Here is a 14616-nt window from a genome sequence, read left to right on the forward strand (position 1 = left end):
GAGAAAGGTTGTAGAGGTAGATGCAGCCCTGGATGAATGTGGTCTTATCCCCTGTGGGGTAGGTGTTCCATGGTGCTTAAAGCAGAAATGAATGCAATGGCCTATCCACTTAGAGATGGCTTGCTTTGAAATGGTCTTCCCCTCTGACCCTGCAGCAACTGCCACCAGCAGTTGTTCAGATTTCCTGAGAGGATTAGTCCTGTCCAAGTAAAATATAAGTTGTCTGTGCATGTCCAAGGAGTGCAGTATTCATTCCCCTTTGTTCTGTGGATTAGGAAAGAAGGTTGGCAAATGAATGGACTGATTAAGGGCCACACTGGATACCACCTTGGGCATAAAGGAGGGATTGGTCCTGAGGGACACCCTGTCCGCATGAAAGATGATGAAAGGCTCCATTGCCATGAGGACCTGTAATTCAGACACTCTTCTTGCTGAAGTGATGGCTAGGAAGAAGGCTGTTTTCCAAGAAAGGAATTTCAACTCTGCATTTGCAGCTGGCTCAAAGGGAGGAAGGGTGAGCTTTTCCAATACAAAGTTAAGGTCCCAGGCTGGAGTAGGGGCTCTCCTGGGTGGTCTTAAGTTTTTGGTCCCTTTGAGGAATTGCTTCAGCAGTGGATGAGAGAAGAGGGGTGGTTCTGTGTTGTAATGCGCCGTAATGGCTGAGGCACGAATTTTGATGGAAGAAAAGGAAAGGTCCTTGTGAAGCATCTCAGTTAAGTATTAAAGAATATGGGGTAAATTGGGTACTGCTGTAACCATCTCCTGAGTTTGGCTCCAGAAACAGAATCTTTTCCATTTTTCAGCATAAGATTTTCTAGTACTAGGCCTCCTTGCCTCCAGAATGGCATCCATCACTTGCTTACCAAGGGATGGTAATGGAGAGGTCAGGTAACTAGCCAGACTGCAAGGTTCAGGGCTTGCAGCTGTGGGTGCAGAATCTGGCCCTCCTGCTGGGACAGCAGGGCAGGGGTTTGAGGTAGGTGCCATGGTGCCAGCAGTGACACACTGCGCAAGAGGGGGTACCAGTGTTGATATGGCCAGTCCGGTGCAATCAGTATTTTCCTTGGTTTGTCCTGTTTGATCTTTAGTAGCACTTTAGAGAGGAGAGGCAGAGGGGGAAAGGCATACACTGATAGGTTGTTCCAGGTGAAGGACATGGCATCCACTTTCCAAGCTTGTTTGTGAGGAGTCCTTGTGCAGAATTTGTCCAATTGGTAGTTCTGAGGGGAGGCAAACACATCTGTCTCTGGGCTCTCCCATTTGTTTCTCAACATGTTGAATATGTTTGGTTCCAGTTTCCACTCGTGTGGTTCCAAGAGATTTCTGCTTGGGTCGTCAGCCAGTGTATTTCGCTTTCCTGGCAGGAATTGAGCCTGTAGGTGCACTTGGTAGCTCAAGGCTGTGTTCCACAGAGCCATCGCTAGTATGCAGAGAGGGTATGAATGGGTTCCCCCCTGCTTGTTTATGTACCAAATAACAGTAGTGTCGTCCATCTTTACCAATGACTGTCCTGGAAGAATGTGGTCCTTGAAGCCTGTCAGTGCATTCTTGCAGCTAACATTTCTTTTTGATTGACATGCAGGTGCATTTGACTTGGGTTCCATTTTTGCCCTGAATGCACTGCCATACCAAGTGAGCCCCCCATGCATAGTCTGATGCGTCTGTTAGGGTTTGGGTGGCAGGCAGTAGAGTGAATGTCAGTCCCTTGTTTTGGTGGCAGGCCTCTGTCCACCAAAGAAACTCTTATCTTTAGACAAGGTAAGATAGGAATCATTGATTCTAGATACTGACAATGTTGACACCATAGGCTTTTTAGATACCACTGTAGTTTCCTCATATGCAGTCTTGCATATGGAATTAGAAGAATGCAAGAGGCCATGAAACCCAGTGCTTGCAGTATTTTCCTTGTAGACAGCTGGGTCTTTGTGGCCAGTAGAGTGAAGTAGGCTGTCAAATGAACTTGTTTCTCTGGCATGAGGTAGGCCATCTGGGAAGTTATATTCAAGCTTGCTCCCAGGAATACAATTTGTTGGCAGGGTACAAGATTTGATTTATTTTCATTTATGGTGTACCCCAGAGAAGTTAGCAATTTCATTACAAATGCCAGATGATTTAATAGTATGTCCTGGCTTTCCACCTGAATTAGACAATCATCCAAGTATGGGTATATTTGAATATTTCTTTGCCTGCAAAATGCAATGACTGGAGCTAGGAACTTTGTGAATACCCTTGGTGCAGTAGATAAGCCAAAGGGCAGTGCAGAGAATTGATAGAGCATGTAGCCTGCTCTGAAGCGTTGGTATCTTCTGCAAGATTCCCTTATTGGGATGCGCAGGTAGGCTTCCTTTAAATCCACTGTTGCCAACCAGGCATTTTTGCCTAGCATGGGAAGCAGCTGATGAAGAGTTAGCATCTTGAATTTTGGGATTACCAAAAATGTGTTCAGAATAGACAGGTCCAGGACAGGACGCCAGGAAATGTCTTTCCTGGGTACCAGAAAAAGTCTTGAGTAAAAACCTTGCCCCCATTCTTCTTGTGGGACAGGCTGAATAGCCCTGATGCTTAAAAGAGAGAGAACCTGCTTTTGAGCCTCTGCCCACTGATTTGGGGGTAGGTCTGGCCAACCGTTTGGGATTGGTAAGGAGTGGAAATGGAATCTATATCCTTGGGAAACTATATTTAGAACCCATTTGTCCTGGGTAATGAATTCCCAATTTTTTTGCATGCAGTGCGATCTTTAAAGTTAAGTCATTGAGACAATTTACCATAGGGAGAGTCTTACTATTCCCTGCTTTGGAAGTGGGAGCCCTCCACTGCTTAGTCCGGTGAGCACCCTGGGGCTGGAGCCCGAGTGTTCTGCTGGTTCTGGGTTTGGACTGAGAAGGTCTGGAAGAGGCAGGAAAGGACCAATTCTTAGAGGGCCAATGCCTACTAAATCTGGGAGACTGCACTTGCAGGAAATCTTTAAAAGTTTGCATAGATTCAGCTTTTTCCTCCATCTTTTTAAGTACTAATTCTGCTTTGCTGCCAAACAGGCGGTCATGGTTTAAGGGAGTATCCAGTAATTTAGCTTTAACATGATATGGCAAAGATTGCTCCTTAAGCCAAGCATGCCTTCTAAGTACAGACCCAGTGACAGCAGCCCTGCAAGATGCCTTTAATGAATCAAAACCACAATGCAAAGTATGTTTTCCCACTTGTTCAGCAGAATGCATTAAATCCTGTAATTCTTTATTTTCAGCACAGTCAGGAATCAACATCATTTTTTTGTTTAAGCAATCCAATAATATGCTGCTGATAGTTCAACATTTGAAACTGTCAGTTTAACGCCCTAATGGCTAATATTGCAGAAGCGTATACCTTCTTACCCCATCTATCCAGCGCCCTGAAATCTCTATCAGAGGGGGTAGGATTTCTGGCAGTAGTGGCCTTAATGCCCTTGGGTCCCTGTGAAATGGTCTCAGTATCCACAGTAGGATTTTTAAAGAGGAACTTGTGAGAGTCAGGTACCCTGTAATACCCATCAGGTTTTCTGTGAGCAGGAGGTAAGGTGTCAGTGGCCAGGCTAGATTCCGAGAAGGCATCATCTACAATGTCCAGTACAGGAGGGATAGCTAAAGGCCTGTGTTGAGTCAGAGGTAAGAATTCCCTACGCCTCTTTTTGGAGTCAGAGTAATCTTGGCTTTCCCAGTGGAAATGCTCCCTAAGAGTATGCAAGGTTTCACCAAAAGAGAAATCCTCTGGAGAGGAAGCAGAGGGAATGGAGTCGTCTGCATCAGAATCCTCATAGGTAGATAAGGGCAAATCATGGTCATCAGAAAAAAATGAAATTTCAGAATCCTGATCAGAAGAATCAGAAGGAAAATCAGTTCTAGTTCTCTTAGAGGGAGAAGGGTGGCTTCCCCTGATTACAGTAACAAGGTCTTCAGCCATTCTTATCATTTGTTTTTTTTAGGCATAGGGGCCTGACCATGCGGTCTGGGCGTCGGTTTTCTGGGCATGGATCAAGTTTTAGGCCTTGAAGAAGAAGATAACATTGGTTTAATATGCAAGTCAGTAGGCCTGAATGCACCCTCAGAAGCCGGTGCACCTGCACAGTGGCTCCAGACCCATCCAAGGTAGAGACATCCGCAGGCTCCACAGTCAAAGAAGCATCTCGTGGCATACTGGACACCGAATGGGTCTCAGTAGAGGCCTGCGAATCTGAAGTAGCTGGTATCAGGGGCTGCGAAAGCACCTCACTGAGTATCGGCGAACTGGCAACTAGCTTAGGAGAAGCGTCGTCGTCAGCTTTAGACCTAAACGGTCTGTCTCTGTCTTTATCTTTGCGTTTTTTCGGAATGTCGGTATTCGGGTGGCTTACCGAAGCCATTTCTGGATAACTGAACCGAGTACCAAAATATTTAGATGCAAAAATGAACAGACAATGAATAGCATGAGGTTTGAATAAGGCACAAAACCGACAGCGAGGTACGTCATGGTCTGGGCCTAGGCAAGGAATGCAGTACGAATTAAAATCTTTATGAGGTATTTGCTTTCCACAAGAAATACAATTGTTAATTTTACTGACATTGGTTTAGAGCAAGACAAAGGTTCCCCAACAGGGTACTTAGCTTAGTTGAAGACTTTGGATCTGAAACTCAAAAATTAAAATTTCAGGAGTCTGCCGACCGGCACTTGCGAACTGCTTCTGCTTTGGGCACCGCAAGGCAAGAAAGACTGATGTAATGGCTTCAGCTGCATGCTTTATACCCCTGAATACCTGATGTCATGGAAGATAAGACAGCAAGCGAAGCAGGACACAAGACTATGATAATCAGGCCAACTTAGGGCTACCTGCAAGCAGATAACCCAAATGTGATGACTGCAACAGTGAAACACGAAGAACATCTTCACAGCCACTGTCCCTTCAGTTGGAACTAGCACTAATGTCCAAGCCTACACCAAAAAACTATATGAGCACCTACATAGCTGTATGGACTCAGCAATAGCGGACAGGACAAAATAATTTTCCTCAAGGAAGAGTAAACCTGTCTGGTGGACAGCAGCAATAAACAAACTCTATAATAAAAGGAAAAAATTGTTGTCCAGGACCAAGAAGGACCAGATGCTAAGTTGGAAACAATCTTTCCTTTGTCTGAACAAGCAAATAAGGTCACTGGTGGAATCCTCTAAGGCTAACTTCGAGTCCAAATTGGCCACATCCACTAAGGACAATCAGAAAGCCTTCTTCCCATACATCCACAATCTCAAAGGTAACACCCAAATCTGCTCTGAACTGGAGGTCAAAAACAACACATACACAAATGCAGTAGATCTAGTCAACCTGCTGGCAGACAGGTTCAGTGAAAACTTCACCCCCCTGTCCTCCCCATCAGTAAACCAGGACATACCCAGCACTTGCCCCCTGCCCTCATCACCAGGGAGCAGGTTTTTAATGACCTCTCAAAAGCAAAAAAAACAGCCTCCATGGGGCCTGAAACATCTCTGGCTGCACTGTTCATGCCTGAGTTCATGTAGGATGCATCCTACATGAACTCAAGCATGATCTCTCAGCTCCATCTGGCACCCTATTCAACCAAAACTAAGAACTGGCTTTGTCCCAGCTGAATGGAGGACAAATACTGTCATCCCTCTACACTTCAGAGGTGCAAGCCAAAGCCAGTGATCTGTGGCTGACCAAGTCTGCAGATGATTGCAAGCCGTGCGCAGTCTTAAATTACCACAGTGATGTGATCATCTTCCAAGAGAGCCTTACCCAAACTAATGACTGGTGCCAGAAGCATGGCCTCAAACTGTATGCCAAGAAATGCATCATTATCCCCTATGGGAAAATGGCGTCCCCACTAATTATCACATTAATAACAACATACTAAGCACGCAATTAGTCGTGAGGGACTTGGGCACCCAGGTTGATAGCAACCTGACTTTTGACCACCACACTGCCACTGTTGTACAGAAGGCTTTCTACGTGGCCCACCTCATAAGTAAGGATATTTCATCCAGGAACAAGGAGGTCTAAACATCCCTGTACTCCTCCCTTATCAGACCCATTATTGAGTACAATGTCCCCTTTAGCATGTACCTTGCCAAGCACCTGCAGAGACCTCAGAGGTTCCTGACCAGGAAAATCCATGGTCTTAAACACCTGTCTTATACAGATAGGCTAAAAGACTTGTCCATCTACTCAGTCTCGTACAGCCTGCTCAGAGGTGACCTGTGTCTGGCATTCAAGGCCATCTCAGATCCAGCACTGATGGAGTTGCTGCATATCCATAAGTCAAACTCCACTAACACAACCTGCACGCAAGGCCTCAACCTTTGACATTAAGAGAACTTGTTGGCAGGACAGATTTGTCTCCCAAAGACTCCCCCATGTGTGGAATAGACTCCCTCTTCATGTCAAGCAGAGTACCTCACTAGCCCTCTTTAAGAAGAGCCTGGACAACTGGATGGGAAACAGAAACTACACCCCAGGGATCCCACCTGTATCCATGCTGGACAGGGGAAACTGGTGCTGACTTTGTGGGAACATGGGGCAAAATTCTTGGCAAGAAAGATGTGCCTTGACAGAGGAGTATGCAAGGCCAAATTTCAAAAGCTCAGTCAAATAACTGAGGACCGCTAGGGTATTCAACCGTACTAGACCCTTTTTCTGAGCATGACACTAGATAGCTACGCAACATTTCCTGCTAGTAGGCTTCCTTGCCTCCTGGAGAACCTATAGCACATCCTTGGAAACTGGTATCTAAAAGGGATCAGAATCCTAACATCCATAATATCAGGTTGAGGGATGACAGGTTGGGGTGAAGCAATGAGCCCTTTTGTTGTGTGAACAAGTCCACTTTGAGGGGTAACTTGTGGTGACAGCCCTTGGTTAGTGGTAGACAAAGGGGGAACCAATGCTGCTACGGCCAAGAGGGAGTCACCACTAACATCTTTGGGTTGTCTCGGAGTCTTTATTAAGACCTTGAGAAGAAGAACAGAAGTAGAGGGAAGGCATACAGGAACCTTTATTTCCAAGGAAAGGACACTGCATCCATTTCCAAAGCTTGGGCATAGTATGCTTTGGTGTAAAAAAGAAGTCTGTTATTGATGGAGACAGACAGATCCATCTGTGAGACTCTCCTACAGTATGTCAAGTAAGATCTCCTTGTTCAGCATCAATTCATAGGATTACACAGCTAGCAGACCAGGTTTGGTTCTTTGGCTCATCAATTCATGGGGATCTTTCCCCGATCTGCTTAGAAGGTCTGCTAGGACACTGTCCTGTGAGGGAAAGGCTCACCAGAGTCTGATTCAGATTCACCATCCTCAGAAGATGAAGTACATCTTTGCAGAATGACTTCTATTTTTACTTACTGACAAGGAAATGAAAACAAAGTAATTAAATACCCAGTAATGGATTCGAAATGAAATAAAAAAGCCCTCACTCCCCTCATTTTTTACCCACCATTTCTTGTAACTTCCAACTATTTCTAGAGGAAAAACACCAACAGCTATAACTTACACCGTCTTTGGTTTCAAAAGACTTACCTCTTCTTCTAGTCTGACCACCTTGGCCTGGGCATTATTTAGTGCTTGGTCACGTATTTCAATGTGCCTTCTCTGTTCCTCATTGGTGGACCGGGCAGCTGCCATTTCTATTTCCAGCTTGTCTTTCTCTCTTTGGGTCTCCTTATCTAAGCATAAGAACAAACACAGTCAGAGTTAATGAGCATTTTACTATCACATAATGGCCAGTGCAGCTGTTTTGGTCAAGTTATGACTGGTACTAATGCCACATGACACACTCTGTGAAAAAATGAATTTTCAAATGTTACACACCAATCAATAAAGGAGTATATTACTTTCTGTCTTTGCTTATTTTACATAACAAAAAAATCTACCAAGTTCTTGTGCTGTGAGAATTAAGCTAGGGCAGCTGGCTATAAAGAACAAAAATGGGTTTTGGGAGAACAGCTTAGCCCGAAAGGAAAAAAGGAAAGTGTATGATATTTTAAGGTGGAAAAGTTATATTTCCTTTTGTAGCAGTCCGCTATAGCTGCCATGAGAGGTTTCAAGAGTATATCCTTAACCAGCTTACAACAAATGACAGTATAAATATCCCATGGTTTCTTCTTCACCCAAATTCCATCATGTGTAAAACCCATTGCCTCACAAAGCAAAACAGACTTTTGCTGTCTCAAAGTTATCAGAAGCCAAAATGCTATGAATCATATTTATGAAACTCATCATTAACCATTCATAGTAAAAGTAAACAAAAATGCTGATGCTTTGAAAAAATAACTTAATTTATACAGCTATAAATTAATTTAATAAGCTGAAGCCACTTTACAGTGAATTGCTAACTCAGCAAAATGAGCTTTTCCTATTACTGCTGTTGAAAGAGACACCAAAGAATGCATTCCACCCCTCTCAGCAGTAGCTGAACAGCTAAATGAATTACAAGCAGGAATGAAACAGATAAAAAGCTACAGAAATCTACTGCAACAGTACAAGTCATATGGACACAGTCTCCAATAAAACAAGAGAAAAGGCAACTGAAAGGCAAGTCTGACTGTAAGGCCAGAAATAATTACGTTAACATCAAGTGAACAAAAATTCAAAACAGTGGATGTGGTGCAGTTTTCTGGGAGCTGGTCTAAAGAATACAATGCTTACCTGGAGATCTCAATAGTCTGAGAGAGAAGCATGCTTATTACAGGTACAGATGGTCATGAGTCAAGACCCTCCTGCTCTAAGAGACCATCAGAATTACAATATCTGCTCCATACATTTATTATTTAAAGGAAGGGCTAAGCCATTATGAGCTCCTCTGGGACAGTAAGGGTGATACACAAGAGGCACAAAACTTAGTCAACCAATAGGAAGGTTAGTATGAAAGCACATTTTAACAAGTACAAGACTGAAACACATTAAACAGCTGACAAACACACTGATACAAAAGATGACTAAAGAAGCAATGCTCTTTATCTTGTCAAGTCCTGAGTAAACAGCAGAACAGAGAAGAGGATTCCTGTGTGTGTTATCCATGTGAGGAAAATATATGTCTGCAATCAGAGCGGATACCTTGCTGTAATTTCAAGATCCAGAAAGTACAGTTGTGTACACTTACCATAAATGTAGATGTTCAAGTGTATTCACTGTTGCAGTCATTACATTTGGGTTATCTGCTTGCAGGTAGCCCTCAGTCGACCTGATTAACAAAGTCATGGGTCCTGGGTCGCTTGCTGTCCCTTCTTCCATGACATCAGGTCGTCAGGGGTATAAAACATGCAGCTGACGCAATTACATCAGTTTTTCTTGCCCCAGATGTCAGATGCTCCCCCTAATGGGAAGCAATTAAATATAAAAGTACAATGATATACCTCCAACAAAAAAGCAAATACACCAAAAAGGCTTTTAAGCATAGTAAAAGAAAGTAGAAGTATAGCCAAAAGAAGTTAGGGGGCTGGAGGGAGGGTAACCAGGACTGCAACAGCAAATACACTAACATCTACATTTATGGTAAGTGTACACAACTGTACTATGTTCTTCATGTTTCACTGTTGCAGTCATTACATTTGGGTAGTTTCCCAAAGCTATGGTTGGGAGGAGGAATTTAGATAGCAATAGGACCAGCTATAAGGCCCGGCAAGACTGCAGTGGCAAAGCCAGCTCTGGATTTAGAGAAAATTGGCAAATGATAATGCTCGGTGAAAGTATGTACCTGTATGTATAGCCCTGGTGGAGTGAGGTCTGGTCCCCTAGGGGATAGGTTTTCCATGGTTCTTATAGCAGAAATGAATGCAATGGCCTATCCATTTAGAAATGGTTTGCTTTGAAATAGTTTTCCCCTCTGCCCCTGCAGCAAATGCCACCAGCAGTTGTTCAGATTTCCTTTGAGATTTAGTCCTGTCCAAGTAGAATCTAAGTTGTCTGTGCACATCTAAGGAATGCAGTATCCGTTCCCCTTTGTTCTGTGGATTGGGAAAGAAGGTTGGCAAATGAATGGACTGATTAAGAGCCACACTGGATACCACCTTGGGCATGAAGGCTGGATTGATTCTGAGCGACACCCTGTCCGCATGAAAGATAATGAAAGGCTCCACTGCCATAAGGGCCTGCAATAAGGATACCCTTCTAGCTGAAGTGACTGCTAAAAGGAAAGATGTTTTCCAAGAAAGAAATTTTAAGTCTGCAGTATCAGCTGGCTCGAAAGGAGGTAGAGTGAATTTCTCCAAAACAAAATTAAGATCCCAGGCTGGGCTGGTGATCTCATATTTTGGGCCCCTCTGAGGAACTACTTGAGCAGTGGATGAGAGAAGAGGGGAGGTTCTATGTTATAATGAGCTGAAATGGCTGAGGCGTGGATTTTAATGGAGGAAAAAAACAGGCCCTAGTGAAGCATCTCAGTTAAATATTGTAAAATCTGAGGTAAATTGGGTGCTGCTGTACTCATCCCTTGAGACTGGTTCCAGGCACTGAATCTTTTCCATTTTTCAGCATAAGATTTTCTAGTACTAGGCCTCCTTGCCTCTAAAATTATATCCATCACAGGTTTACTGAGGGATGGTAAAGGAGAGATTATGTAATTAGCCATGCTGCTAGGTTCAGTGTTAGAAGCTGAGTGTGCAGAATCTGGTTCTCCTGCTGAGACAACAGGGAAGGAATCTGAGGCAGGTGCCAGGGGGATAACTGTGACACACTGCGCAGGAGGGGGTATCGGTGTTGGCGGGTTCAGTCTGGAGCAATCAAAATCATCCTTGGTTTGTCCTATTTGATTTTTAGTAGTACTTTGGAGAGCAGAGGCGGAGGGGGGAAGGCATAGACTGATAGGTTTTTCCAGCTGAAGGATAGAGCATCCACTTTCCAGGCTTGTTTGTGGGGAGTCCTTGTGCAAAATTTGTCCAATTAGTAGTTCTGGGGAGAGGCAAACAGGTCTATATCTGGGCTCCCCCATTTGCTTGTCAACATGCTGAAAATCCTTGGTTCCAGTTTCCACTTGTGTGGGTCCATGAGGTTTCTGCTTAGTCCGTCTGCCAGTGTATTTAATTTTCCTGGCAGGAATTGAGCTTGTAGGTGCACTTGGTAGCTCAAGGCTGTGTTCCACAATGCCATGGCTAGTCTGCAGAGGGGGTAAGAATGTGTGCCCCCCTGCTTGTTTATGTACCACATGGCAGTGGTGTTGTCCGTCTTTACCATTAGTTATCCTGGAAGAATGTGGTCCTTGAAGGCTGTCTGAGCATTCTGTACAGCCAACATTTTTTTTTGATCGATATGCAGGTGCATTTGACTTGGGTTCCATTTGCCCTGAATGCACTTCCCTGCCAGGTGAGCCCTCCATGCATAGTCTGATACGTCTGTTTGTTAGGGTTTGGGTGGCAGGGGGCGGTGTGAAAGGTAGTCCCTTGTTTTGCTGGCAGGCCTCTGCCCACCAAAGGAACTCTAGGTGTAGGCAAGGTATGATAGGAATCACTGCTTCTAGATCTTGAGAATGTTGACACCATTGGCTTTTTAGATACCACTGTAGTTTCCTCATATGCAGTCTTGCATATGGAATTAGAAGAATGCAGGAGGCCATGAACCCCAAGGCTTGTAGTATTTGTCTTGCAGATAGCAGGGTTTTTGCTGCCACTTGTTTTAAGTAGGTTGTCAAATGAATTTGTTTCGCTGGCGTGAGGTAAGCCATCTGGGAAGTTGTACTCAAGCTTGCTCCCAGGAATATAATTTGATAACAGGGTAACAGGTCTGATTTCTTTTTGTTTATGGTGTACCCCAGACAAGTTAGAACCCTTTGTACGAAGGCCAGATGATTCAAAAGTATGCCCTGGCTTTCTGCTTGAATTAGACAATCGTCCAGGTATGGGTACATTTGAATATTTCTTTGCCTGCAAAATGCAATAACTGGAGCTAGGCACTTTGTGAATACCTTGGGCGCAGTGGTTAAGCCAAAGGGCAGTGCAGAGAACTGATAGTGTGTGTAGCCTGCTTTGAAGCGTAGGTATTTTCTGCAAGATTCCCTGATTGGGATGTGCAGGTATGCTTCTTTTAAATCTAGTGTTGCCAACCAGGCATCTTTGCCTAGCATAGGAAGTAATTGGTGAAGAGTCAGCATCTTGAATTTTGGAATCTCCAAAAAAGTGTTTGGAGTAGACAGGTCCAGGATAGGATGCCATGAATTGACTTTTCTGGGTACCAGGAAAAATCTCGAGTAGAAACCTTGTCCCTTTTCCTCTTCTGGTACAAGCTGAATAGCCCCCATGCTTAAGAGACAAAGTACTTGTTTTAGGGCCTCTGCCCACTGATTTGGGGGTAGATCCGGCCACCCGCTCGGTGTTGGCAACATGTGGAAGTGAAGTCTGTATCCCTGAGACAGTATACTTAAAACCCATTTGTCCTGGGTAATGAGTTCCCAATACTTTGCATGAAGAGCAATCTTTCCCCCAAAGGGGCAGTCAGTTGATGAGTGCTTGGAAATTTTAAAAGGAAGCCATTGAGACAGTTTACCATAGAGGAGAGTCTTATTATTCCCAGATTTGGAAGTGGAGGCTCCCCACTGCTTAGCTCTGTGTGTCCCCTGAGACTGAAACCTGGGGGTTTTGCTGCGTCTGGGTTTGGCTTGAGAAGACCTGGAAGGGACTGGAAAGGACCAATTCTTAGAGGTCCAGTGCCTACTAAATCTTGGAGGCACAACTTGTAAGAAATCGTTAACAGTTTGCATATATTTAGCTTTATCTTCTATCTTTTTAAGAACTTCCTCAGCCTTGTTGCCAAACAGGTGGTCCTGATTTAAGGGAGCATCCAACAATTTAGCTTTAACATGATCAGGTAAAGACTGCTCCTTAAGCCAAGCATGCCTTCTGAGCACAGACCCAGTAACAGCAGCCCTGCATGAGGCCACTAATGAATCAAAACCACATTGCAAAGTATGTTTTCCAACTTGTTCAGCAGAATGCATTAAATCCTGTAATACTTTACTTTCCACACAGTCAGGAATCAACATCATTTTTTGTTTAAGCAGTCCAATAACATGTTGCTGATACTTTAACATATGAAACTGGCAGTTTAAAGCCCTAATGGTCAAGGTTGCAGAAGTTTAAACCTTCTTACCCATCTATCCAGTGCCCTGGAGTCTCTATCAGAAGGGGTATGATTTTTAGCAGTAAAAGCCTTAATGCCCTAAGGCCCCTGTGAAATAGTCTCGATCTGCAATAGGATTTTTAAAAAGGAACTTTTGGGACTCCGGGACCCTGTAGTATCTGTCAGGTTTTCTGGGAGCAGGAGGCAAGGAATCAGGGGCCAAACTACATTCCGAAAAAGCATCACCAACAATGTCTAGTACAAGAGGAATAGCTAAAGGCTATGCTGAGGTAGAAGGAAATCCCCAAGCCTCTTTTTTGAATCAGAAAAATCCTGGCTTTCCCAGTGGAAATGCTCCCTTACGAGTATGTAAGGTTTCCCCAAAAGAAAAATCCTCAGGAGGGGAAGCAAAGGAAATGGAGTCCTCTGCATCAGAATCTTCATAAGTAGATAAGGGCAAATCCTGATCATCAAAAGAATCGGAAAAAACAGAATCCTGGTCATGGTCAGAAGATTCATAATCAACTTCAGTCCTAAGCCTCTTAGAGGGGGGGGTGGCTACCCCTGATTAAAGTTATTAGATCTTCAGCCATTATTTGTTTTTTAGGCATAGACGCCAGAGCATGTGGCCTGGGCATCGGTTTTTGAGGCATGGTTCGAGATTTAGGCCTAAGTAAAGAAGGAGGTGTCGGTTTAATATGCAAGTCCATAGGCCTGAATACACCCTCAGAAGCCGGTACCTGCACAGCTGCTCCAGATCCATCCAAGGTAGAGACATCCGCGGGTTTCATAGTTGAAGCATCTCGTAGCACACCAGACTCCAAATGGGTCTCAGTAGAGGCCTGCAAAACAGAAGTAGCGGGTATCAGGGGCTGCAAAAGCACCTCACTGAGTACCGGTGAACTGGCGACTGGCTTAGGAGAAGCGTCGTTGGCTGTTTTGGACCTTGGCGGCCTGTCTTGTCTTTATCTTTGCGTTTTTTCGGAATCCAGGTAGTCGAATGGCTAACCGACGACATTTCTGGATAATTAAACCGAGAAAGCACAGTTTTGTACCTACCATAAATGTAGATGTTCGAGTGTATACACTGCTGCAGTCATTACACTTGGGTTATCCTGCCATCAGGTGATTCCCCAGCCAGCCTGAGTTCCAAAGTCTTGGTCCGGCGTCGGTTGCTGTCGCCTCCTCCCTGACGTCAGTGCGACAGGGGTATATAAGATGCAGCCGACACCATTTTCTTCAGTTTTTCTTGCCCCAGATGTCAGATGCCCCCAAATAGGTAGGCAATTCAAATTGCTAATAAAACATACATAAGAAAAGCAAACAACAACTTTCAGTTACCAGCAAATACTCCCCATAGGCAGTAAAGGGGAGAAGACATAGGTACGTACCAGCAAGTAAGAGGGGAAGGAGGGAGGGTAACCTGGACTGCAGCAGTGTATACACTCAAACATCTACATTTATGGTAGGTACAAAACTGTACTATGTTCATCGTGTTACACTGCTGCAGTCATTACACTTTGGTAGAATCCCAAAGCTGAGGTAGGGTGG

The 14616-nt window shown here is 44.3% G+C and overlaps 1 protein-coding gene across 2 annotated transcripts in view; it reads right to left on the bottom strand.

The window, feature by feature from the left end:
* AMOT (angiomotin) overlaps window positions 1-14616 on the bottom strand; it is a 1515905-nt gene that overhangs the window by 568772 nt on the left and 932517 nt on the right. For both annotated transcript variants that reach the window (XM_044053958.1, XM_044053957.1), the window contains one exon: window positions 7537-7682. In XM_044053958.1, the coding sequence (XP_043909893.1) occupies window positions 7537-7682 (146 nt within the window). The remainder of the gene's footprint in view (window positions 1-7536; window positions 7683-14616) is intronic.

Source organism: Protopterus annectens, chromosome 13.part0 (genome assembly GCF_019279795.1).
Source record: "Protopterus annectens isolate FY-2018-M chromosome 13.part0, PAN1.0, whole genome shotgun sequence".
Lineage (NCBI taxonomy): Eukaryota > Metazoa > Chordata > Ceratodontiformes > Protopteridae > Protopterus > Protopterus annectens.